We start from the raw sequence: 26,820 nt of genomic DNA, 5'->3' as shown, positions 1-26,820 counted from the left end.
ACTCAGATCCACCTGCCTCTGCCCCCTGAGTGCTGGGATTAAAAGCACGTGCCACCACACCCAGCTAAAAAAAAAATTTTAAAGATCAGTTTGACTCCCAGTTTTGTTAGGCTCTGAAACCTAAGAGACATTACTTAATCACTCTGTCCTCATCTCTGGAGAGGGTTGTCAGCACTCCCCCCATAACGTGCTATTTTGGGGATCCCACGGTAACATGTAGAATGCCTAACACAGCACTTGGTGTTTAATGTTATTTCTCTGGCCTTTCAAGAATGTCAAAGAGCATTTGGCTGCTTCAACTTAAGACTCTGGCGATAGCTATTTAGAACTGTTTTAAAGATGTAAAGTAGCAGACAGCCAGACACCTACTGCAATACTGTGAATGTCTTCCCTACTTCCGCAGGTAAGGATGAAAGCTGTATGCACTGGGAGGAATAGGCATATGTGTAACTGAGAGTCCCAGGCTGGTGTATGGAGGCCAATTTCACATTAAAAATAGGTCACTCTCCTGTCAACCTGGGGTACAGTTTATAGTCCCAGTCCTGAGGCCCAACTGCAGGGGACTCTTCAATAATAAGACACAGTATCTGCCGTGGACAGAACAAACGGCATCTGAGTAAGATTTGACATCTGTCTCAGTGTTTGTATCCCAACCAGCTCAACACAGGTCCAGAACCATATGTCTCTCTTGTCCGGACTTTTGAGCATGCACGTGTCTTTCCCACAAAGGACCTGTCAAATAGAGTCTGGCTTTCATCCAAGGAAGGGTTGAAAAGGAAGAACACTGAGTTGAGGAGCAAAGATTGTGGGGTGGCAAGAAAAAAAGTGAGCCTGGGTAATGAATATATGATCGAGAACTAAACCATAACTTCCTGTTTGGAGACGGGCTCATCATCTTGGCTGTAGAGGGACTAGTGGGAGATAGGGCTGAGGGGCAGTACCGTGTGGTCTGGGACACTATCCACCAAGAGATGCTCAAAACAAAACACAAAACCCTCCACCAAGCAGAAGTGCACAGGACAGCACCCGTGCTGCTCTCCGAGGAGTTCCGTCTGGGACGGTCTGGGACATGGGGGACACAGTACACTCCCGTGTGACGGCAGTAACAAGGGCACCAAAGCACAGTGACCAGCTGGCATTTATTAGTGTAGTTATACTTCATCACTGTGGTAAAAGTAAAGGAACCTAAGACTCTTTGTTATCACAAAGAAATAAATAAAGCTTAGTTTTAGGAATCCTCTGGGTGGCTGAAATCTAGCAGGAGCACTAGAGAAATCCAGCCTACATAAGAGATGAAGCTGGGTGGAAGGAAAGACAGCTACCTAGAAGGAGAGTCACTCGCTGCCCCTCCCCCAACTCCTGGCCACAGCTGATCAAGGTTGTAGGTACAAGGAAACCTAATAGGGTAAGGGGATAGGGCTAACACACTGAGAAATCATGGACTTAGATCTACCAGGAAATGAGCTGACCATGATCAGACACTCCAAAGAGGTCTAGACAGCAGCTTCTCCAGACCGCTTCCTAGAAATGTGCTCCAGGTGGGCGTGGTCAGAGGTATCCAAATCAATCTCATACTTGGCTAGGATTTTGAGGATTGGCCTCAGCTTCAGCCACCACTGTTCTTTGGGGATTCGGTGCCTACAGAGAAATGAAATAATGGTGCTGTGATATCATATGCCAATAAGCTTCTACCAAAGGCTTCTGGGAAGAAGCTGGGCACAAAAAGGCTGGATTTCGGGCACAAGTACCTACAGTTGTTACTACAAAAAGCAAAGCATTAGAGACAGTTAACAGGCTGTGAGAAGTTGGGCTTGGTAGCTAGTAGCAGCCAGAAAGCCGTTCTAGAATGTCATGACTTACTCAAAATCTGTCTGGTCCTTCAGCTCGGTCACTGGCTGAAAGACCAGGGCCCTCTTACGCATCCCCAGGACACAACCTGAGTCTGGAGTATTGGCAAAGATCCGTCCTGGAATAAAGGATAGTCAGTTAGTCTCTACTGTGGAATGAGCTTCTGGAGAGGGGCGCACCCTCCCGCCCCACATACCATTACGGTAGCTCTCCTTGATTTTCCCAGACATCCAGTTCATAGCCTTGGCACCCATCTTAGTGGCAAAATTCCTGTCGAAGGGAGTCGGGCTTCCACCCTAAGGGGAAAATCAGAAAACTTGGAGAAAAGGATCCTAATGGCTCCTGGATTAACACGACATTTTGAGGGATCCAAAGTAGCTGGTCCGTTATCAAGCACAGGGCAATTAGAACACGGTAATCACACAGCTCCCTCCACTCCGCGGTAGTCAGGTCCCACTTCAGTGTCACTGTCTACCGTTTAGCCTGGCAGCCTGGCGGCCGCCACAATCACCACTGTGGAGATGTCCTTGTCCTCTGTAGCCCAACCCAGCTGTCCCAGGTAGAACCTCAGAATACTGTATCAGGCCCGGCGGTGGTGGCGCACGCCTTTAATCCCAGCACTCGGGAGGCAGAGGCAGGCGGATCTCTGTGAGTTTGAGGCCAGCCTGGTCTACAAGAGCTAGTTCCAGGACAGGAACCAAAAAGCTACGGAGAAACCCTGTCTCGAAAAACTAAAAAGAATACTGTATCAGTTTTTCTATGAACTAAGAGAAAAGGGGTAGAAAAGGGAAGGGAAAGAAAGGACACAGGGCTTCACACACACACAGAGTAATGCTCCATTCCTGTATAGGCTGCACCTTCCCTGATATTGGGAATTCTTTGTAGGTAGAAAAACATTGGTACTAAGAGGCATCGGCTAGGACCATCTGGAACTAGTTAGTAGTAACCATGAAAGAGGCCTTTCTCCTAAAGCCCAGTTAGTAGACATGGAAGCCTACACTCATTCATCGGGCTCAAGAAAGGCGAAGGTGTCATGGAAAATCAACGAGGCTCATTCAGGTGTGTGACCCTGAAAGCATTTTCTCTCTAAATCCCATTTTCCTCATTAGAATCACTGGTTCTCAACTAGAGATCCCTGGTGGGGACGTCTGGCCATGTTTGGGGGTGTCTTTGTTCGAATTGAGGGTGAAGGGAGGTGTGACTGGCTTATAGTAGGTAGAGGCCAGGGGTGCTGTGAAAGCCCCCACAGTGCACACAACAGCCGCCACAGCAAAGAACGAATCATCTCCCAGTGAACTACATCCTAAGCAAAGAGGATGGATCACATCTCTGGAACCGGGTTTGTGGTTTGAATAAGAATGGGCTCCATAGGCTCAGGGAGTGGCACTATTTGAAATTAGAAGAAATAAAAAGGTGTGGCCTAATCGGAGGAAGTGTGTCACTGGGGGTGAGCTTTGAGGTTTCCAAAGCCCAGGCCAAGCCTAGTCAGTGCGCTCTCTCTCTCTCTCTCTCTCTCTCTCTCTCTCTCTCTCTCTCTCTCTCTCTCCCCCCCCTGCAGCTCTCAGCTATTGCTGCAGCACATGCATACCTGCTACTGTATGTGCAGCCATGCTCCTGCCATGATAACGGACTAACCCTCTGAAACTGCAAGCCAGCCCCCAATTAAAAGCTTTCTTTCTTTCTTTCTTTCTTTCTTTCTTTCTTTCTTTCTTTCTTTCTTTCTTTCTTTCTTTCATAAGAGTTGTCTTGGGCATGGTGTCTCTTCACTACAACAGAACATTGACTAAGACAGGTTGTGTCTACGATTAAAGACGTTTTCATGTGTGACCTGACCTTGTTCCATGGTGACAGGGAGGCCCCAGCAGACACTGATGGGGAGGCCGTTGGGGGCTCTGGGTAACTAGTGAAGGCACTCCTGGGGTGTCTCGCTACCTCTATGGCCATCAGGGGCTCTGAGTAACTAGTGAAGGCATGCCTGGGGTGTCTCGCTACCTGCTGCATGTGGCCAAGCACGTTCTTCCTGCTGTCGAAGATGCCTTTGCCCTCCTCAGAGTACAGGTTGAAAATGAAGTCAGTGGTGTAGTTCTCATTGCACTTCTCATTCCTGCCAGGGAAGCCAGAAGCCTGAGTCTCCTTCATCCCTGCCTTCTGCTTCCCTAGGCTCTTGTACCTCCTCCCAAGGCTCCTCCACCCCCACGCTCTTCTGTATCGATTCCTCAGGAGTCCCAACCATAGATCTACACTCAAGAGTTCCTTCTGCACTTAGGAACAAACTGCTGATGCGGTACCTTAACACGAGGCCTCTCTTCACCGTTGTCTTCATCTTCTGCACCAGATGCTCCACATTCGCCTGCAAGTGAAACAGTGAATCCTAAGCTCAGCTAAGACAGGCACCCTTGTCCTTCCTCTACATCAAGCCCTTCTAAGAGGGGAGAGGACATGGGGGAGAGTTGTTCACAAGCCTGGTTTGGACTAGGTCTATGTCCCTTAAGAAGTTTAGTGCCCGTAGCACTTAGACCCAAACCGAGACATGCAGAACTGAGAGAGGGGGGGCATTAGAGAAGCTTCCATGACTCGCCCTCCCCCACCTCTGTCCTCATAGAAGTGACTTCACACAGCCTGTGTTTTCACACTGTTAACATGTGCTGCTTGCATGTAAAGCAGTGGTTCGGTGTTGGGAATGTGCACCCTCATCTGAGCTCTGAGATGAGCATGCAAACAAGACTTCCACTCTCCGCTCTTGGCAGGGATTAGCTGGGATCCTGAGCTGGGAGTTCCCCCAACCTGCTGCTAAATCTCCACTTGAAGCATTCTTCTCCACCACTGAACTTAAAACTGGGAAAAATAAATATCATTTGAACTCTCTGTGAAATATGAGTACTGTCCAGAGGTAAAGGAAGATTTCCCTCAGAACTGGAATGGCAGCAAGAGAACTCTGGGGGGAAGAGATCATAGATTTCTCAAGCATTCAGACTACCCGCTCTCTTAAGAGGTTTGAGGTTTTGAAACCCTCTACACCTTTCTCACCTATAACATGAAAGCAATAATAATAATTACATGCCTGTTATGAAGATGAAATACAAACAGCACTAAAGGGCATAGCAGCAGGCTACCTGAGAAAATGCAATCCCCAAATAGTAGCTATGGCCATGTATGTGAGACAGTACTGGAGAACACTTTCAAGGAGCCCTTCTAGTCTTTATGGGGCTAGGCCCATCAGCTCCATCCTCCCCCTAAACTCCCATAGCGCTGGTTACTATAGGAACACTCGGGAAGATAGAATGGAACAGGAGAGACACCTAGAAGGCTCTGAGAGCCATCTACCTGGAGATCTCGGATGGTGAAGGGCTCCTCAAAAATGTAGGCAGCATCAGCCCCAGCTGCTAGTCCTGCCATGGTGGCCAGATAGCCACAGTAGCCACCCATAGTCTCGATGATAAATACCCGACGCTTGGTGCCTGCTGCGGACTGCTTGATCCGGTCACAAGTCTATAAATAGACAACAGGCCGCAGAAAGAGAGGGTCATAAGTTGGATCTTTATTCTTACTCAGCTTCTTTTATTAATTCAGCTCCAGAGCTATAGTTTTCTAGGCCAGTGAGACCCCTGGACCTCATCAAGGTCCTGTGTTCAAAGAGGGAACTACATTGTAGAACTTCTCCCCTGGGAAGAAGGCCAAAGCTATCTTTAATGTTGTTCAGAATAGGGATATTATACTGTATAACTTCAGAGGATATAACAAAACAGGCCCTTTGGTAACAATGATGTGTTTTTAGGCGAGGAAAATGAATTCCAGCACAGATGCCTGGCTGCACAGAGGATTTCTCAAACACCGCTATTAATTTCAGAAAAAGAGACTCACTTTCCAAGACCAGAACAATAGTAGGGCTAACTGGGATAGGGGTGGTGGTAGGTGCTCACCGTGCAGATGGTATTTAGTGCTGTGTCAGCCCCGATGCTGAAGTCTGACCCAGGGACGTTATTGGAAACCGTGGCAGGAATGACCACAAATGGGATGCAGAGCTCATCAAACAGCTTCCTGCCCTCCATCAGCTCCAAGCCCCCTGTGTAAGCCTAAAAATAGCAGCAGGAGCAGACATGAGAAAGAAAGGGCAGGCGGAGGGGGAGGAGAGGGGACAATGGGACACTCACCTCAAAGCCCCCAATGATGACAAGGCCCTGAATGTTAAACTTAGTTATGTTGGCACTGATCTGTTCCAAGTTCTTCTTGGGCAGGGTCCTGGTTGACCAGTGTCAAGGAGCAGAGAGTAGGAAATTGGAGATGAGATAGCAAGATAGAAGGGAGAGAAAAGTTAAGACTTAGAAGGTGAGCCGGGTGCTGTGGGCGCATACTTTTAATCTGAGTACTTGGGAGGCAGAGGCAGGCAGATCTCTGAGTTCGAGGCCAGCCTTTTCTACTGAGTGAGTTCCAGGACAGGCAGAGCTATGCAGAGAAACCCTTTCCCAAAAACAAAACAAGCAAACAAACAAGAACTAGAAAGTGCTTTCTTTAGTGTCTGAACCTGCAGCCCATTCTTCCCCACAGTCTCACACCGTTCTAGAGTACACAGTGGATCTCTTGTGGTCAGACCTGCTACATGATGTCCTCACTGAAGACAGGCTGAGTTTTCAGCGCAGTTGATGTAGGCCCTAACATGATTGACTGATGCCGACATTCTAAAGAATCTTAGAAGGGTAACTGGGAGAGGGTGCTCCCAAAATATCATTTACCTTTTAGTACCAAGTTTGGAACCACCTTGACCAGTCCAGCCTCCGACATAGCTCCAGCCAGCTTCTTCAATCTGCAGGGAAGAGCACACCGTTCTACATCGTAGCCAGCGTGCCAGGAAGTCCATGTGTGACCTAGGCCATGGCCTGAGTTCTGACCCTACAGAGTTCCCTCCACTGAAATCCCTCTGCCCTTCTGACTCACCTAGGAATAACAAGCACCTATGATGGTAGACACTGTACTGAGCTCTGGGACAGAGACATAAATAAGACATGATGTTTGGAAAGGGCTGTCCCAGGGTTCCTATCCTTATTTCCCTAAATTAACCCTGGAGAGAGGCAAAGCTGATGGACTGGCCACCCCTACACTGACCCTCCCTGGCCCCATACAGCACGTGTATGTCCTCCCTCCTTTGTGTTTCCGTACCTGACCTTTGGCCAGCCCCTCAAAGCCATCATGTACAACCAGTACTCGGTTGCCCTGGATAAGGCCGATCCTCACAGTGGAGCGGACCGCGGCATTCATGCCTGCAGCTGGGGCCCCCACGTTCATCACAGCCACTGTGTGCAACCCTCCCTGTTCAGAAGGAAGCAGGGGGAAAATGAAGAGAGAAACACCCCAGAGGGGAGATCACAAAGAGAAGCCGAACTCTGAGACCCTAAAACATGTGTGACAATATACATCAGTCCCCCAGGGAATGCCACCGTACGGCCTTCCACCTTATCCTATAGGAGCAAAGTTCTACATGTAAAGCCTTAGTCATCATTACACAACAGACAAAAAGCCTCAGAGGACAATGCGTCCCAAAGTGTGGTCTGTGGGCCCCTTGGATCCTGATCCACCTGAGGAGCATTGCTGTCTGCTGCTCTGCGTCTCTGTGCTGAGGGAAGGGCCCAGGAATCTGCATCCTTCATAAGCAACCCAGACAACTCTGATAGATAGTTACACTGTGAACTGCTCTTTTAAGGGAGCAGGCGCTGAGGTAGATCTGGGTGTGATTACACCCACAGGATCAAAGCCCTCATTCCTGCTTCTTCAGTGTGCTTTTGCCCACCCTGAACTGGGTATGAGTCTTGGGTTCTCTAGCCAGGACAAGGTAAAAACCCAGGATTAGTATCTGGGGCGGCTAACAGAGAGTCATCACATGGGATCGGGGTTCCAGCACTGAAGAACAGTGGGGGCAAGGATATGGCAAGGCTAAGGTTGTGTGGACTGTGGGTAGCACTTCGTGAAGAGAAACTGAGGGGGCGGGGCAGCAAGCTGCCAGTACCTTAGAGACTGGGGGTCTGACGTGAGCTAGAAGCTTGTACACCTCCCAGTTGTTCATGAAGCTCCTAAAACAGTGCAAAGAGAACAGGATGTCTTCAGGCCACTCCTTATGGCAGGCAGCCACAGGAATCCGGGTCAGGAGTTGCTGAGTTTTCCACAGGGTAAACCTCTAAGGAACTAACCAGGCAGAGGAGGGACCAGGAAGAGGATTGCTGTCACTTATCAAACACTCCCTGAGGGGTTTTGTCCCAGGTGCTGTGCTCAGCCTATGACACTTTCCTTGCTTAGAGACATCCAGAGCCTAGCTGAGAGCCATTTCTAGAAATAGCAGACTAGAGTGAAAAGTTCTTTCCAAGGAGAGCACCCCTAGGTGAACTCTTGGGCACCTCACAACTGATTTCCTTGGGGAAGAGACTATTGCAGATATAACTAGAAAAGGCAGCTCATGTTTGGGGCCTAGAGTGATACAGACTTTTGGCTTCATTCTGGTTTCTGGTTGCTAGAGTTAGTGAATTTCTGGCCACTTTCTCACCGGCCTCTCAGCTTCATGGCTTCATCGAATCTCTTCTCATCCATAGCCTTGGTCACGTCTTTGGTCTAAGGGAGGACACAGCAGCAGTCACGACTCTGAGGCATGATTCTGCATGACCAAACCTCCTCTGATGGGATCCTGCTCATCTACACCCCACCTTTTCCGTGTCCCCCAAACTATCATAGAAGCATCTTTATTTTCCCTTAATTTTTCTGAGTAATAAGCAGCAAAAGGGGACTAAGTTCTAATTCTGAGCAGAGTAGAGGAGTGCTCACAGGCGAGAGAGCCTTCCCCTGTGCACGCAGGTCCCCAACAGTCTTGGGACTACTGAACAATGAGGAGAGTCTACCAGGTGGGAAGTTCCCACAATGTGCTGCTCAATGGCTACCTTCTACCCAGAGCCTGGCTGGGCTTCTGGACTCTGGGGATGCAGTCTCAAATATGGCTGCAGGTTATTGGGTTTCTGAAGTCTCAGAGAGAAGCAGGCCCCAGAGTGGGGAAAATTCAGGCATCTTCAACAATCAGGATCAATACTCTAGTTCAGCAACCAGCCACTGTATTCATATCGTGGCATCAAAGGAGTGGCTACCCTAGAGAACCCAACGTTTTCCAGGTACTGTGTCAGGTGCAGCACAGCGTCTCCCAGTCTTTATCACCCTGGAGGTGAGCAGTGGTCACCCTGGGTTGATTAGAGAAACTCATTTAAGGTAGATGTCACATAGAGATAGGAGGTAACCAGCTAGAAGTTACTAATTAGCATTCCCCAAGTCTCAGTACTGTTAGGAGGGACGCAGCATTCGTGTCCCTCCCGCATAACTGCGTGATTGGTGATTATAAAACATGAGAGAGTATGTGGACCTCCATCTTCTGTAGGAGCACAAGAGCCGAGGGAACCGATGGCAGTCCACTCTTACTCTGCCATCCTGCCTTTCCATCTTTTCCTCTAGTGGGACCACAGAAGTTGATCTCATTACCCCCCGAGCTCCCAGGAAGACACAGAAGGGGGTCAGCACTTACCACCTGGACACACTCCATGAGGGGCAGACGCACGGCCTGGTTACCAGAGAGGCTCACCACACAGGCTGGGGTGTCTGGGGTCCCCTCCAAAAGTGCCATCACTGCTTCTACACCCATTCTGCTCCCCTGAAGGAGTCCATGGAACAAAGAGTTTTCTTAGACCTCCCTGTTTGGCTTAGCTAAGAGCCAGGATGTCCAGGGTCCTTTCCAAATCCTAGAACTGAGCTCCAATTGAAAGGCTGCATGCATCTAGGAGCTTGCTGTGCTTTACCTCCCTACCCAGATGTCACCAAAGTGTGATGGCTGTCTGCCCTCTTGTCATCAGAACCCTAAAGACTGTACTTGGTTCCAGAGAAGCATGCCCATGACACATGGTGATCAACAGAATATGGGAGGTTAGCAACACTCTCTTCTTCCTGAGTAGATTGCCTTCCTTCCGAGTGAAACAGGGTAAGAATAATAAACTGAGTATCTGAGGTTAGATCCCAGTAGCTCCAAGAGTGATCCTCACAACTAGGGGTGCTCTTGCCTGTCATCATCTTTGTGTATGGGAACAGATGAGAACCACTGTGGCCTAGAGGCTAGTGGAGGGACAGCATGGCTAAGGATGTAAGCCCCACAGAAGCAAGGCAGCAAGGCTGGGGGTTCTAAGGTACAGGAGCCGCAGAATCCTGTGACTTACCAGAATCCGGTCAAAGGCTGATGGCGTCCCACCCCGCTGCACGTGTCCCAAAACAGTGACCCTAGTGTCATATCCAAGACGCTTTACCACCAGCTAAAAGGACCAAGAAGGGGAAACACAAAGGACCAGGAAGAGATGCAGTGTCAAGACTCGGAAGCCAACAAGGGAATGGCCAAGCATGCTGGGCACAGGGTTTCACACTAACATTCTTGATGTCTTCTGAGGTGATTGGTTTTCCATTCTTGTCAATTGCACCCTCGGCAACAATGATGATGTTGAGCCGAGAACCACGGGTCCTCGTCTGGTCAAGAACACGAGAGACAGCAGTTAATGGAATTAAACTGATGGGTAGAAAATGTATCACCCATGAAATAGGGTGAGGGTTTTTTTTTCCCTCAAGGGTAAAAGAGAAAAGGTCGATACCTCACTGAGTCGACGACAAAGGTGTTCTTCCCAATCATCATCTGGTGGACATTCAGGAATAAACACCCAATCGGCCCCACAGGAGAGAGAGGTGACAAGGGCCAGGTATCTGAGATGAGAGCCAGAAGCAAGGACTAGGAATCTTTATAGTCCACAAACAGTCTCATCACACCATCAAGATCTCTTAGTCCCCTTAGTTGATGGATGATACGGAGTCCCTGCATTTCATTCTTGAGGCAAATGAGCACTAGGCCTGTCAATGAGATGCTGTCCCTGAAGAACAGCGTCACCTTACTGGCTTCCCAGCTCAGAGACTGCCCATCCTTCCGTGTGTGCCTGAGCATGGCCCACATGTACATATAAGAGGGGAGATAGTGCAGAGGCAGGGAAAGACAGTCATGTTGTGTGGACTTTCTGGGAAGAGGGAAGGGCCATCTCTAGATCTATGGAGTGCATGGGTCAGGATAGGGATCTTACCCACAGTGGCGGCCCATCACTTCTAACACAAATGTCCTCTGATGGCTGCAAGAAAAAGACAGGATTTACAGTCTGCATGCACCAGGGGCCAGGACCAAGACACCATCCCCTTGGTCTCTGGGAGATGTTTATGCTGCTAGCTATCCGGTAGGTTTCCTGGAAGACTACGGAGACATGGGAGAAGCAGTTTAGCTTCCTAGGACAGTATGGAGACTCCATTCCAGGAAAGGAGGAGTCTCAAAAGCAGAGAGAAATAGAAAAGATGAGGAAATGGGACTAGGCTAAATTGAAGTTCTGCAAGATTACCCAGGGTAGATTGGCAGCCAACAGTCTTGCAGTTTCCTCCACTGATCCTCTACCTGACCTGTTTACTTCTGAACAGTGGTGCTAATGGCATCCACACAGTTGGAGAGGGCCGGTCAGATTGTGAGCTCCCCAGATCTGCCTTACACTGAACCACAATCCCGTAAGACAGTGATTCTCAACCTGTGGGTCATGACCCCCTTAGGGTCGCGTATAAAATACCCTGCTTATCAGATATTTACATTATGGTTCATAACAGTAGCAAAGTTACAGTTATGAAGTAGCAACAAAGTAATTTTATGGTTGAGGGTCACCACATGAGAACTGCATTACAGGGCCACAGTGTTAGGAATGCTGAGAACCACTGACATAAGAGATTGTAGGTGCTCAAGACCCCAGAGCAACACGCCTGAAAGACAGCACGGAGAGCGGCAGAAAGGCGTTTAGGGGTCAGAGCAACTTCAGATCTCTAGGGGTGAGTCTCAAACCCCCGAAAAGCACTCACAGGGGCTTTTTGTCCTCATTCGTTCTTGCCCGTCCTCTCATCTGCTTCTTTACTGCCTCCCTCCTGGGTGCTCTTACCTCTGAGCAGTGGTGGTGATGGCGTCTACGATCTCCACTATCCGGTGCAGGGCAGAGTCAGTACCAATGGTCATATCAGTGCCACAGAAGTCATTGTCGATTGAGCCAACCAGGCCCACAATGTTCAGGAAGCTAGACTTCTTAGCCTCCTCAGCTGTGATCTTCCCTGTAAGGGGAAGCAAACCAGAGGCCACCAGCTGAGGAATCTTCCACACCCACACAACAGATTACTAGAGAGACTGTAAGCAATGGTAGAAAGGAGGACAAAGATTGTTCGTTTGCATGTGGTTAACATTTTTCTCGAACAGGAGTTAAGAATACATACCTAACACGTGCATGCACACACAGTCACATGAAAAGCAATACTGATGCAAATGTCTTACCGTTTTTCTGGAGGTCATTCAACAAGTCACTCCACTCCGAACGGAAAGTGTCAGCCCCGGTGAGGCTGCCATCACCTCCGATAACACACAGATTGGTGATTCCCCGCTTCACCAAGTTGTGGGCAGCCCGGAGTCGTCCCTCTCGCTCCCGAAAGTCTTTGCATCGGGCACTGCCAATCACTGTGCCTCCCTTTATGGGAGAGGGGTAGAATTCAGGTCTTCAGATGGCATAGCCAATTTTGAGTTCAACCCAGTGAGAGACCGGCATAACCACACCACTCCCTAACGTTTCCTGGCATCCCTAAGTCACTTGTCCCTTACAAAGGGAAAGAAAATGATGCTGGATGTCATAGTGTCATCCCCATATTCTGCCACACTTAGGAGACTACTAAGATAACGCCTTCACTGGAGATTTTATCATCAAAATTACTGTTTTCAAGAATAAGAGAATTTGTATACGCATTAGCTTTTATTCTAGCTTTATCTCTTTACCTTCATCTTTCACTCTGACTTCTGTCTGGATTTTTCTTAGTGTCTGGCATTACTGGATTACATCCAGACTATTTTAAGGAATTCAAACCCAGTATGCTTGTAGTATCTCTCTAACACACTGAAATTCTATCCAAGATCACTCTGACAATTGGTCAATTGGTTCCTTGGGGTCTATGGTGTTAGTAACAGGAGCCACAGTATCCAGGTGTTCACAGGGGAGAAAACTACTCTGTATGTAGCAAGTCTTGATTTCCCGGGAACTTATAGATACTCCCAGAGGTAAGTAGATTCAAGAGTTTTCATAATCAATAGATGCTCCTGGCACCCATGGCTCTGGGGTATTAGTAGAGGATACTTATTTATTCTTAGGCCACTCTGTGGTGGGCACTATTACCTGGATGGAAACTTCACTAGATCACTACATATTAAGTGGCTTCCTGTCGAATTTTTAGAGGATTTAGGTAAAGAATGGGATACAGCTGTGATTTGTAAATTTCTTAGTAGATCAGTTATAGCTCTAAGCTAGCGCCAAGTGGACACATCTTAAAGAACTTGAACAACATTGGATAATCATAGAGGGCTGTAGATAGGGAAAACCAATTTCCCTAGGATTCTTTGAGATGCTGCAAGACGGTCTCAATTCCCTTTCTTCTTTAAATAGTCCAGTTTCAGGCCGTCACATCTCTATCACGAGGACTGGCTGAGTTCAAGTTTGTTGGCCTCGGTCCTCCAAGGTTATTTTCAGGGCCAGACTTTCCCCGTGACCCCAGAGTGCTTATGATGTGCCAGTTGCAAAAGTCTTGCTATGACCTTTCGATAAAGGGCAAGCCATCCTGGAACCACCTTCTCACCCCCTCAATCACTGCAAGAAGCCAGGATGGTGTTTTCAAATGCAAAGGGTAAAGGGTAAATATAAGCCTCTTCTGTCACTGAAACGCTTCACACTGAACCAAGTGGCAGGGAATCTGGGACACCAGAGTGGGATGAGACAAGGGCAGTACAAACAGAACATGAGTTCTCTGGGACATACCAGTTGAAGCATCATGGAAACGCTCTCCCAGGTGGCCTCCCTGATGTGCTCGCCACCATCCACCAGGCCTTGGTAACCCTGAAGGGAGCAATATATCCAGTAAGTCTCCCTTAAGCTCCCTCTAGATAACAGCTCCCCTAGAAAGAGGTCCAAGCTACACCATCCCAATAGTGACCCCTGGATGCTCGTGAGAATGTTATATTTAGTGGATCAGTCCCAGAAGGGACATGTCAACTTTTTTGGATATTCTAGTTTCTCTCATTCTTTTCTTTCCTTTGAGACAGGGTCTTACTGTATGGCTCTAGACAACCTAGAACTCACTACACAGGCTGGCCTCCAGCTCACAGACATCCACCTGCCTCTGACTCCAGAGTACTGGGATCAAAGGCATATGCCACCATGCTTGGCCACCGCCCACTCTTGAAGTATCAAAATACTCTTCCATCTTAATTCCTTTTTACCCCCTCATGCTATTTCCTCCAAGATGTTTCCCGGGAGAACTAGAAGGTAGCTGGTTTTGATAACCTAAAGGGAAAGGAGGATGGAGGAAGGGAGGAAAGAAACAGGACTTATTATAAAACTACCGAAGTTGGCAGTAGGGCACACAGACTATAAGGGAAGGATGGACGAAGCATGAGAGGAACTGAGCACGGGAGCCAAGGAGGAGTCAGAACCTCAGAAAGCTGGGAAATTTCAGAAACACAGCCACATCCTGCCTCTCTGGGACTCTACCCTTAGTTACAGTAAACTTGCTGGGAAAGACATCCCATCTCAGTTCTATCTCGGTGAGTTTCTTCTTTTAAATTCAGTAGGCAATGTGAGGACCCAGTTTGCAAAAATCAGAAGTGGGAAGGAATGACTCAGGGAGACAGAGCCAAGGAAAAGAAAACAGCATTGCAACAAGGGGGTGAGGAAGAGAAAGTGGGAAGAGGGTGGGAGGCAGATTAGGCAGAGAACAAAGTAAGAACCAACCTCATGGACAAAGAAGACACGGGCCCCCGTAAAGATACCAACTCGAACCACAGCCCTGACAGCAGCGTTCATACCTGTGAGGAGGGGAGGAGAGATCAGGGACAGGTCACTCGGAAGAAGCGCAGTCCTGGAACGCATAGCAGTTACATCTGGCGACAGACTGGAGTTAGTCCTGTGAGTCTAGACTTCTCTCACCCAAGTCTTCTCTCCAGCAGTTTCAATGGCTGCATCCAATGCTAATGGAGCTCCAGATACCCCATCCACTTCCCCTCCAGTCACTCAACCTTGACCTTCCCGACCTTGGCCTGCAAGGGTATCCTGAGAATAATGACAGCGCTAAAGCAAGCACTTTCTCAAATGTATTTTGTGGGTTAGATACCACTAGGCTTGGTCGGAGATTGTCTCTCTCTCTCTCTCTCTTTTTTGAGATTGTCTCTTTAATCCCTCCCTCCCATAACCTGGACATTCCTCCATTTCACAGATTTCAAAATGGAAGGTCAAAGGTGTCAAGGTCACAAAGGCAACACCCTACAAAGTTCAGATTTGAACCCAAGTCCTCTGTGTCCAGATTAGCACTCTAGACTGGACTCCGTGCCCATGAGCCTTCGCGGTGTCCCTTACTTTCTGCACTGAATAGACATCCAGCTTTAGGACACTGTTCACAGGGAAACATGACTTTTTTATGGATAAGTGATCTGACAGAATACAGTTTGTTTCTAAATATGTTTATTACTGGATGGCGGATTCTCTCGGGACACACACAGAGCCACCATTTGAGCTGTCTACATCGCTACGTGTGCCCCGCAGTTGTGATTCTCCAGCTTCCTCGGTGCCAGGAACTGTGTGTGCAGAACTGGTGAGGCGTGCACTACCCTCCCCACCATCCTACCACGTAACCTCACCATCCTGCCGCGTAACCTCACCGTCCTACACTGTAACCTCACCGTCCTACCGTGTAACCTCACTGTCCTACCGCGTAACCTCACTGTCCTACCGCGTAACCTCACTGTCCTACCGCGTAACCTCACTGTCCTGCCGCGTAACCGTGTAACCTCACCGTCCTGCCGCGTAACCTCACCGTCCTACCGCGTAACCTCACTGTCCTGCCGCTAACCGTGTAACCTCACGTCCTACCGTGTAACCTCACTGTCCTACCGCGTAACCTCACCGTCCTGCCGCTAACCGTGTAACCTCACCAGGAGTCATGGTGGTGCTTGGACACCTCCGAGACAGAATAACCAGCTTCTAAAACTGCTGTAGCCACCCTCTCTCAGATATTTTAGTTTCAATACAAAATGTATCATATGATTCTTAAATACTGAGCCCGCAAACACTCGGGAAACCATAACTCTTGGAGCCTGTGAAGCATCAAACTGAAAACCATCGCAAACTATTGAACAATCCAGAGCACTTAGAATAAAATAAGAATAAGTTTTTCTTTTCTTTCTTTTCCTCTCTTCCGCTCCACTACTTGCAGGTCGACATAATATCTATTATATAGTTATTAGGTCTAAATCGGATTGCAGGTCCATTCAGCCTTGAACAAAGATTAACAGAACGCACACCATGGTCCTGATATGGTGCCATGTGCTGAGGGTACAGCAATAAACACAGTCTAAGAACCACTGTCTCACGACGTAAAAGCTTACAGTGTGGTAAAATGATCCCTGAGGAAAGGGAATGTAAAAGCACAAATGAACAGGACAGGACCATCTCAGCTTGTCAGGAGTGCTCAAAAATACAGCATTTGTCCTGAAACCGAGAACGTGATTTCCAGTCCTTTCTGTCAGACAGACGATTGAGGAAGACCCTTCTAGGCAGGGAAAATTGCAGAAAGGTGAGGGCCAAGAAATAACTTCAGGTAATTCAGTATTATAAAGAGTGAAAAGCAGAATGGGAAGTGATGAGAGATAGTGCTACAGGTGTGTGGGAGGGTGCCCGTATGCCATCTGAAGAAGTCTGAATTTTATTCCATAGGATTTAACTGGGGACCCATGGATGTGTGATCAGTTTCAGCAAATCCATAAACCCCATAAAACTACATGGGAGTTTTGTGATCTTAACATTCCTTCTAGGAGAAGGTCCATATCATTCATGATCCTTAAAGGGGTTTTTAACTCCTCTTATGCAAAAAATAGTTACAGAGAATCAAGAATCTCTAGGAATTTTGAGAGTTGAGGGACATGATAAGATTTGCATTGCGTATCAGAAGGGCTCTGGCAGCAGGGTGACAAGCAGCTGGTTAGCAGGGTCACTGGGAAAGGGGACCTTCTGGCACCCTAGATAAGACATGAGGAGGCCTCGTTGTAGAGGGGCATGTGGGACAAAAGAGATAGTGGACAGAAGACACTCAGAGAACAAAGAAAGGGACTTGGATCCAATAGGCAAGGTGATTAGATTTCACACCCTGTAGAGAGAGGTGCCCCCTTCAGATGTAGTAAAGGTTTAAACTGAAATGCCATTAACTGCGCATTTAACTGGCATGCTTCATTTGGGAGGGTAGGGTAGAGGACAATGTGTTCACAATAGGATGGGTTGAATTTAAAGTCCTTGTGGGACATGCACACCAACTTGGAAGAGAAAACATATATGATTAGAGAGGGAAAAAGCAAGGAGCTGAACTCCGAGAAGTGACTGTGGTTACTAATAAACTAGGAAGAGAGATACAAGAAGAAACAGGGCTTAGCAATGTCTTAGAAGCCAAAGGAACCATTTCAAAAAGTAGGAGCCGTTTCAAATGCATCTAACAACGTGTCTAAGATAATGATCAAAAGGTTGGGCTTGTCAGCAGAGGCACCTATGAGCACAGCTTACTCATGACATCACTTAGGCACAGTCCCGAGAGGTCTAAAAGTCTACGTTCATATATTTAGCTGGAATGATCTGGAACAACAAACTTCTGCACAGGGAAGGCCTGAGGAGACCCAGTGTGTGTGAAGGGAGGAGCATCAGAGTCAGGGCAAAACCCCAGGACAGATGAATAAAGCCCGCTCAAAACAATCATTGCAGATGGGAAACTTGTTGCTTATTTCCCAGGCCGTTGCACAGCTTACGGGATTCTTTCCTGGATCTGGAGCTCTGGACTATACACTGAGAATCTGAGGAAATGAGGAGCTGTCGTTCTGAAATGTCACAGCAGAGGTTTCTTTCTGACCCCAAGCTGAGAAAGGCATGAGCGGCACAAATAAAGAAAAATAAATGACCCAAAAGGTCTTCCCTGTTAAGCAAGCACTAGTTGGTAGGAATATCCAAATCTTTGGGAAGAAGAAAAACCCCACAGTAAGGAAAGCCAGCTTTCTCCTCTCCCTCCTGCTTTCTGACCTCAGCCCTGCCGATCTGCAGAGACCACCCATCCCACTTCTACATGGACTGAGTGTTTCCTCTTCATTTTTGGATCCCTTTGTCCTCCTGCGCTCTAACCCTAGCTGCCTAAAAACACTGGACTGGGAAACACAGTTTAAACGCAGAGTCCCCAGCCTTCGGTCTCTTCTACCCAGCCTCACTGCCTTAGCCTAGTCTGGCCGTAGGCCAATCCTGGCCCGACTTTTCTTAGCTGTTCCATGTTTCCCTAAATAACCCTCTATGAGCAGCTGCATGACTTATTAGAAGCACGATGAAGGATAAGATTACAGGGAGCATGTAAGAGATATTCGGGGACAAGCAGGAGGGGATCTGAAGAACGTAGGCTTGCAATCTGAAGCAGCCAATGCTGTCTCTGGAGAAGATCCTTAAGGAGGAAGAGCTGGGTCTTGTGTCTCTACAAGACTAGGTAGAAAATAGAAGCTAATAAAAAAAAAACTTGCTATATTGAGGATGACCTTGCATTTCTGATCTTCTTGCCTCCACCTCCCAGCTGGGCTTCCAGATGTACACCACCATGAACAGTAGATGCAGTATCTCATGCACCTAGACAGGCTCTCTACCAACTGAGCTACGTCTTCAACCTGATCACAAGGCTTTGGGAAGGTGGTACTGACAGGTTTCTTCCTGAGCTTTGGAAACGGTAAAAATTATGACAAATGGTGTTATATGTGAATTATACTCTCTAGTGGATGGATACTAAAAAAAATTATAAACCCTATGATAAGTATCCGGAGAGGTAATAGAATCCCAGTCCTGTACTCCTTTAAAAATAGGATATGTACGCATTTGGAGCCACGGCCTGGAGACAGCTGGCTAGAACAGATGGCCGAGGTCCTTTCCAAGACAGGATATGCCAATGTCAGGAGGCTCAATGAAGTATGGATCAGTGGGGCTGTGGCCTTTTGGGGTAAGAAAAGGAGTACGATTTAGTATTTATTCCATTCATCCCAACATTCCAGATTCTTGACTTTTGAGCTTGAGACATCTAATTCACGGTCATAATTTCTACTTCAAGATACTGACTTTGCTGAGCTCAAAGAATGGCAGCTGTGGCCTCCGTGGGTTTTACAGAGTTCAGTCTTGCGACCATGATGCCTGTGGCCCCTTGGGAAAGCAGCATTCCTATTCTTTCCTCCCGGGAGGCCAGCATGCTGTCTCTGGGAAAGCTACCACTGTACTAGGACTTCATCAGCTAGGATCTCTCAGCAGTATTTCAGACTTCTGTTCTGGTTTCTTGTCTCCCTAAAAGGTCATTTTCTATCTCTCTTGATCCCTTCTGACACGCACCTATCAGATTATAGATTCACATTGTAACTACCAGAAAGTCCCAGAGGCTTGGGCTCTTTTTTCCTTCTCCCCATTCCCTTCTCTCAACCCTCTCTTTCCCTCTTCTTTTAAGAGAAGGTCCTTTTCTCTTATTCTTTTCATATGGTCTCGTGGGTTTTTTCAGCTTTTCTAAAAACTTTTCCTAACCTACCCATCTAAGTACATAGGCCACAGGATCACCACTGAAAAGTGTGTCGAAGATCACAGTACTGACATGGAATTCTATCAATAGAGGAGCAACAGAAGTTGGGCTAGCGGCATTTCCAGCCACCACCAGGGTTCTGTATTCCTAGTCTGATCATTCAGGCCTCTGTGCCATGTCCTCCTCCCTCAGGCTCTTCATGATTAATTCTGATTTGTTACATAATTATAGTCAATAAATGTGTTTAAATTTTGAAAGTCTGATCTTCAACATACACTTTTCAGTGCTGATCCTGTATCCTCCGTACTTAGATGGGTGGGTTAGGAAAAGAGACAAGCTGAAAAAAACCCACAAGACCATATGAAATTTTGAAATATGCTAATGAAAAAATACCATGACCCAGGGTTTGGGGAGATAACTCAGCCAGTCAGCTCAGATCCCAGCACCCATGTAAAGCTGGACGCAATAGCAGGCATCTATAAAACCAGTACTGGAAGTGGAAAGACAGGTGGGTCCGCAGAGCTGGCTGGCCAGTGTGCACCAGCACGCGGGGCATGCTTATATAATCAATAAGAAACCCTGTCTCCAAAATCAATCAATCAATAAGTAAGTAAATAAATAAGGTGGAGAGACTGAGGAAGATATCCAGCATTGACCTCTAGCTTCCACACACACAGAAAGAGAGAGAGAAATACCATGAGAGCAAATATCATTGTTTTCATAGATGCATCGTCAGCACCCACCACTCTGTTTGATCATAAAAGGTGCTCAATAATTTGTTTTCTTTATTAGCCATCCACCTCCTGAGTGTGTGCTATGGCCAGCCACTCTTCTAGGCACCATAATTGAATAAAAGGATCCGTTTAGCCGGGCAGTGATGGCACACGCCTTTAATCCCAGCACTCGGGAAGTAGAGGCAGGTGGATCTCTGTGAGTTCGAGACCAGCCTGGTCTACAAGAGCTAGTTCCAGGACAGGCTCCAAAGCCACAGAGAAACCCTGTCTCAAAAAACAAAAACAAAAAAAAAAAGGATCCGTTTATTGTTTTGTTGTTTTTTTTTATTTTATTTTTTTTTAATTTATTTATTTATTAAAGATTTCTGTCTCTTCCCCGCCACCGCCTCCCATTTCCCTCCCCCTCCCCCAATTAAGTCTCCCCCCAGCCCGAAAAGCAATCAGGGTTCCCTGTCCTGTGGGAAGTCCAAGGAACCCCCACCTCCATCCAGGTCTAGTAAGTTGAGCATCCAGACTGCCTAGGCTCCCACAAAGCCAGTGCGTGCAGTAGGATCAGAAACCCATTGCCATTGTTCTTGAGTTCTCAGTAGTCGCATTTTTCTTGTGAAGCATTTCCCAATTACTCTCACCAGGATTTACCATATCCAACATGGCCAGTGCACACTGGCTTTCTTGTGTTCATGTGCCTGAATAAGAACCCAGCGACACAAAGAATCTCTCTCAAGATTCTTTGTTCAGCTTCTGCAACAATAGGGCTCTGCACAAAGTGAGTGCTTAGTCCTTGGTACTAAGTCACCGAGTACCTTAGGGCCAGAAGCACCAGAGGAAACCTGTTAACTCTTCAAAGAGATTATTCTCTACAGCGTACTATCAGCTCAAATATATGAAAAAATGAAAGTGGGAATTGTTTTGTTCTTGAAACATGTTCCATCTCTCCCACCTAATCTTTTCCGCATACTTTATTTGTACGGCCTCTTAGACTCTATTCAGAGAAAGGTTCTCTCTGTTTCCTACCCCTCCAGCCCCACTGGGTCTGTAGTGATTAACTAATGTTCTTCTCACTTGTTAAAGGACCAGAAGGGCGACAGAGCACTGGCTGAAGCTGGTGAGTGCAGACACTCCCCAGGAGAAAAACCTGAGGATCCAGCTGGGTTACCCAATACCAACTCCAAGTCTCTTCCCTTTCCCAGTCTCCCAAGTTCTTGAAATTTATTGCTTTCTCAAAAATCTTATCTCAAATTCTCTCCAATGCTGCTCAAGGACCAACAGTATTAATTTCCAGAGAAGTTGGATAGAAATTCTATGAAAGTTTGGGTCAACAGTAGTAGAGTAAACAATACCTAAATTCACTTAGAGGTCCGTGTTAGAACTTCTAGGAAAACTCAAGATCCAGTGTGAACCTACATGAGAATAGTTCTAGTCTACAGACTGAGGGAGTCAAGAAACTCAAGAATCATAACAACCATGTTTCTGTCCCCTTTCACTTACCTTGGGCATCTCCGCCAGAGGTTAACACGGCGATGGCCTTGCCGATCCCCAGCGTTTTGGCTGCATGATGCTCTTCATGGGTCATGATCCACTCTACAAGTCAAAACAATGGTCAGTTAAGATGCGACGGATCAAGGTGCCGCTTGCTCAAGAAGTGTTTGTCTTAGACTGGCTAGAGCCACCCAGTTAGACTCTCCCACTAAAGCTGGGCTCTGCAGCCACAGAGCTTTGGAAGTCTTCCAGAGCAAAGCTGCACCCTCTCAGAGTGACAAGCTAAAGTGTCAGAGTAATCTAGACCACAGCTACATAAGTCCTGGCCTATCCTTCCCTGCCCCCTCCCACCCCAATTGGAACCTGTCTTCAAAACAGGCTAAGGTCGAGAGGAAAGGACACTTAACCAGAAAGACAGGAGGAAGCAAGAGGAAATCTGAGTGCATCCTTTTAATGAAGGAAGGAGGTGTTGCAGAGGGCATAAATCAGGTGAGGTTTGGGTACTGTCAGAGAACCAGCAATGAGGAAGCAAACAGTCAGGTGCAGGCTGGCTTCTGGCTCAGAGTAGAGTGAGCAAGGCTGGATGACAAGGAACTAGAACTAAAGTTTGAAGTTACAAAGGAAGGCACATGAGAGCCAGACAAACTAATGACGTCAATCTTAGGAATGGTTAGGGTCTTTCTACAGTTCTACCCATTCCTCTCAGGTTTTCTAAGGAGCAGCTGAATCTTTTTGTCTTTGGGCTTTGCCCCTCACATTATATGCTATCAAATGGAAGGGTAACAAAAGTTCTTCTACACACAGATACACATGCACACACACACACACACACACACACACCAATATTGTGAGACCTTTATATAGCCATTTATAGAAGATTGTGTGTGTGTGTGTGTGTGTGTGTGTGTGTGTGTACATCTTTAAATATAAAATACAAAGCATACTTTGTTGGGTTTTTTGAGACAGGGTTTCTATGTAGCTTTGGAGCCTGTCCTGGAACTAGCTCTTGTAGACCAGGCTGGCCTCAAACTCAGAGACCTGCCTGCCTCTGCCTCCCGAGTGCTGGGATTAAAGGTACACACTACCACCACCCGGCAAGGCATACTTTTATATCCATAAAACACCAATAGGTTCATCACTTCCCATTACCCAGGCTAACACTGTTACTTTAAAATGTGTCACCTGCCTCTCAGAGTCAACACTGCCTCTAAACCCTACTATCCTTCCTCTTTCTCTTCCGGCCCATACCCTCTTTTCTATCCTTGTTGCCTCCTTCTACCTGAGTTGTTGTGGCAATAGCTGAGCTTATCTCCCTTAGCACATTAACACATTAGCTTGTACTGCCCTTCTTCACGTTAGAAACACAAAATGAACTTTCATGGGAAGGCTGCAGGCCCCTGAGGCTTTGGTAGAGGGAGGATTCATGAAGAGGAACAAGGACTTTAAGGGTAGTTTGCTTCTGTCTAGCATCTGGGGAAATTGGGATAGTTGCTTATAGAGACTAAGTCACAGAAACATACAATCCCATTGATACCAATAAAATATATGTGGTGAGACAAACATGAAGATAGACATATATGGTTAGAGACAAAGATTAACAAACGCAGTAGAAAATCAGCATTGACCGGTCGAGTCAAAACTTCGTGATTTCCATTCCAAGCTCCCACGACTGAGCCCTGCCTACTCTTCAGCCCTCTTACTACCCACTACCCATGGATCCTCTGGCTCACGGCCAGCTGAGCATTACTTTGCTAGTCCAAACTTTGGTGTCCGAATACACTGCATCCTTTGGCAGGCTAACCTGTCTCTTTCCATCCACCCACCCATCCATCCATCCATCCACCCTCCATCCACCCATCCACCCACCCACCCACCCATCCATCCATCCACCCTCCATCCACCCATCCATCCACCCATCCATCCATCCACCCACCCATCCATCCATCCACCCATTCAACCAACCAACCATACACACATACATACCTCACTCTATCATTTAAAGCCGCACCTCCTTATCCTTATTAACCTACTAAATCTTTACTAGATATCAAAGGTCCAAAAAGCCTTCTTTTCGAATCTTCTACAAGTCACATATTATTTGGAAATAATTATTTATTTAGCATTCAAATACAACTTTATTGACATTTTAATTGCTTTTTATACACTAATAAGAGGGCTAGACTAAGCCGGGTGGTGGTGGTGCACGCCTTTAATCCCAGCACTCGGGAGGCAGAGGCAGGCGGATCTCTGTGAGTTCGAGACCAGCCTGGTCTACAAGAGCTAGTTCCAGGACAGGCTCCAAAACCACAGAGAAACCCTGTCTCGAAACACACACACACACACACACACACACACACACACAAAAGAGGGCTAGACTAGATGAAGGGTTAGCAAACTACAGCCTATAGGACAAATCCAGCCATTTTCACTTATTTCTATGAAGGGTCCTTACATTTTAAGTGGTTACAAAAATATTTTATGACAGGAAAAAGAATTAAAATTCAACTCCCCATACAGCTGGGTACTTGCCTGTAGTTGCAGCTATTCCAATCTGATAGAACTCAAGAGTTCAAGACCAGCCTGGCAACCTATCACAACCCTGTCTCAGAGAGGGAAAAAGCAAAAGCAAAAGTGTGTCCACGCTCTCCGTGCTCATCTTGTGATCTAACACTGTGCAGGGTCTATAGCAGACCTGATGGTGTGCGAAGCCTAAAATACCCTGTGTCCTTCTAGTAAAGCTTCCTGACTGCAAACCACTAGATTGTGTTATTGTTAAATGTACTTTCTCTAACTAGGCTGAAAATTCTTCCAAGGCATAGAGTATGTTTACTTCTAAAATTACTTCCGGTGCTGGAAAGATGACCCAGAAGTTCAGAGCACTGACTGCTCTTCCAAAGCTGGCTCTGGGTTCAATTCCCAGCACCCACATGCAGCTCACAACTGTCTGTAACTCCTCCCCACTGGACACCGTCTTCCAGCCTTCACAAAGCATGAGGCACACATGTGGTGCACAGACATACATTCAGACAAAACGCTTATATAAAAAAAAAAGAACAAAAACCCAGTTCCAATCCTGCCCATTGAAGTGTGTGCACACAGGGAGGATCAGTGACACTTGCTGAGAAGCATCAGTGAACCGATAGACCACAAATACATGAAGAGTGGGCTTGGGAATGGATATACCTCCAAATTCCACTTCTAAAGCCTCAGGGCTGGGAATATAACACAGTGTGCAATATTGGCAAGACCCTGGATTGCAGGCATCACAAGTTAGGAGGAAAGAAAGAAAGAAGGAAACAAAGAAGAAAACAGGAAATGGAATCAATCTAGACGGCCATCAGCAGATGCAAGGGTAATAGAAATGTGGTACATATACATAATGAATTTTACTCAGCTGTAAAAAAAACTAAATTAAATTATTAAATTTTCAGGAAAATAGATGGATCTGCAAAGACTAATATTAAGTGAGGTGACCCAAGCTCAGAAAGACAAAATCTGCATGTTCTCCCTCATATGAAGATCCTGTCTTGTAAGGTGTATATCCAAGAACAGGAGTAGGACTTAGTAAAGCCTAGAACTTAGGAAGGAGACCAAGAGAGTGAGAAAACAGGTAATGAAGGATGGGAGACCATGGAACATGAAACGAGAGATCAGGGTACAGGGTGGTGGGGAGATAAAGGGGAAGAGAATCTACTAAAACACATTTTGTTGTTATAAAATGTCATAGTGATAGCTAATAGCTTGTGTGCTACTATAATTAAAAAAAAAAAAACCCTCAGACACACCTAGGACTTAGAAAGTGACAAACTGGGAAAGCAACATATACCTAGAATGTGACCGTCTCAATTTCTGTTGTTCTTGAGAAAGACTACATGATTGGAGGAAATAGAAACCCAAAAATTTGGGAAAGAAAGAAATAGACATCTGACTATGCTGATCTTTAAAACCTCGAGTTTTCTCTTCTCTTTCCCTCCTGGAGTTCATCACCTGTAGAAGCCCCTGGATGCCTTGATGTCATAGTTTCAGTGGGAGGGGAGAGAGTTCACCCTACCATGGCTGGGGTGCTGACCTGGAAACAGCAGCTCACCTCCTAATCTGTATGTCAAGGGGCATAGGAGATAAAAATGCATGCAATTCGTACACCAGCAACCTTTAAGGGTTCACAGTGACACGCATGTGGACAGAGTCACAGATACTAAATATAAATATACAGAATCGTGTGTGTGTGTGTGTGTGTGTGTGTGTGTGTGTGTGTGTGTGTGTGTGTGTGTAAGCACGCAGGAGACAGGAACGCAGCATCATAGGTGCACCAATTTGAACTGGATGTGTGCCAGGGGAGGGGTCGGGCAGCCAAGTGCAACACAGCCGTGCACCCCCGCCATGCATCTGGGACCTGAGTCTACAAATGCTGGGAGGGTAACCGAGGGGCTCGGCTTCTTCACGCGACCCAGCTCCCATCCCCCTCTCGCCTGCGATTTCGGATGCCTTGTCACGTCTGGCCCTCCGTTCCTTTCTATCCTCCCCACCGACTGTTCCCAGCACGTTCGCTCCCACCTCACTCTTGGCTTCGCCCCTCGCTCTCCACCCAAGGCCTCCCTCTTGCCTGGTAGTTTTAGCTCTCCTCCGCCGCCGCTTTCTTGCAGATTGTCCTTGGGGAAAGGAGGAGGGGAGTTAGGCGAACACTGGGAGGAGCCAGGTGGAGGCAGCCGCGGGAGGAGGGGAGGCTTCCAAACCTCCACTGGCCAAAACTGGCAAGGAGGCTCCGCCTCCCCCTGCTCGCCTCCCCTCCTCTTCCCCCTTCCTTTAAGAACTCTGCTGCTTTTGCAGACTTGCTTCCCAAAGACCGCATCTTTATCTTGGGAGCTCATGAACGTGGTGAGAGATAGAAATTACGTAGTTGCTAATCTTGTTTCCAACTGAGCCAACTTTTCCCTTTCTTGGACTGCATGAGATTCCTGGAATTCAACTATCTCTTGCCACTGTTCAAATCCTCCCCTCCACGCTTGACCACCTCCATCAATCTTAACAAACATTTTAT

General features: G+C 47.1%; 1 protein-coding gene across 2 annotated transcripts; it reads right to left on the bottom strand.

Moving 5' to 3' along the window:
• Positions 1–1,120: 1,120 nt before the first annotated feature.
• On the bottom strand, positions 1,121–26,809 carry Pfkm (phosphofructokinase, muscle). 2 transcript variants are annotated; one of them, XM_075960524.1, is made up of 23 exons: positions 26,386–26,809; positions 21,792–21,884; positions 14,739–14,812; positions 13,767–13,844; positions 12,245–12,434; positions 11,862–12,027; positions 10,977–11,021; positions 10,500–10,608; positions 10,282–10,377; positions 10,077–10,169; positions 9,395–9,520; positions 8,378–8,442; positions 7,847–7,910; positions 7,003–7,152; positions 6,579–6,649; positions 6,000–6,087; positions 5,769–5,921; positions 5,173–5,337; positions 4,137–4,198; positions 3,841–3,952; positions 2,045–2,144; positions 1,861–1,966; positions 1,121–1,638 (listed from the first exon to the last, which is right to left on the bottom strand). In XM_075960524.1, exons 1-23 carry the CDS (start codon positions 26,648–26,650, stop codon positions 1,494–1,496), a joined length of 2,616 nt encoding a protein of 871 aa, XP_075816639.1. In that variant the 5' UTR covers positions 26,651–26,809; the 3' UTR covers positions 1,121–1,493. The 2 variants fall into 2 exon arrangements, with proteins under 2 accessions (XP_075816639.1, XP_075816640.1); XM_075960525.1 differs by having other exon boundaries at positions 26,337–26,434.
• Positions 26,810–26,820: the final 11 nt, after the last annotated feature.

The sequence above is a fragment of the Microtus pennsylvanicus genome, chromosome 2, assembly GCF_037038515.1.
Source record: "Microtus pennsylvanicus isolate mMicPen1 chromosome 2, mMicPen1.hap1, whole genome shotgun sequence".
Classification (NCBI taxonomy): Eukaryota; Metazoa; Chordata; class Mammalia; order Rodentia; family Cricetidae; genus Microtus; species Microtus pennsylvanicus.
This window is presented reverse-complemented; position numbering and strand designations above follow the sequence as displayed.

Coding starts and splice junctions, on each gene's coding strand:
- Pfkm (XM_075960524.1), bottom strand. CDS start 26,650: ATGAGCTCCCAAGATAAAGATGCGGTCTTTGGGAAGCAAGTCTGCAAA. Junction 10,378..10,499: donor TTTGTCGTCGACTCAGTGAG/GTATCGACCTTT, acceptor GTTCTTGACCAG/ACGAGGACCCGTGGTTCTCG. Junction 3,953..4,136: donor AAGAGAGGCCTCGTGTTAAG/GTACCGCATCAG, acceptor CTTCCCTGGCAG/GAATGAGAAGTGCAATGAGA.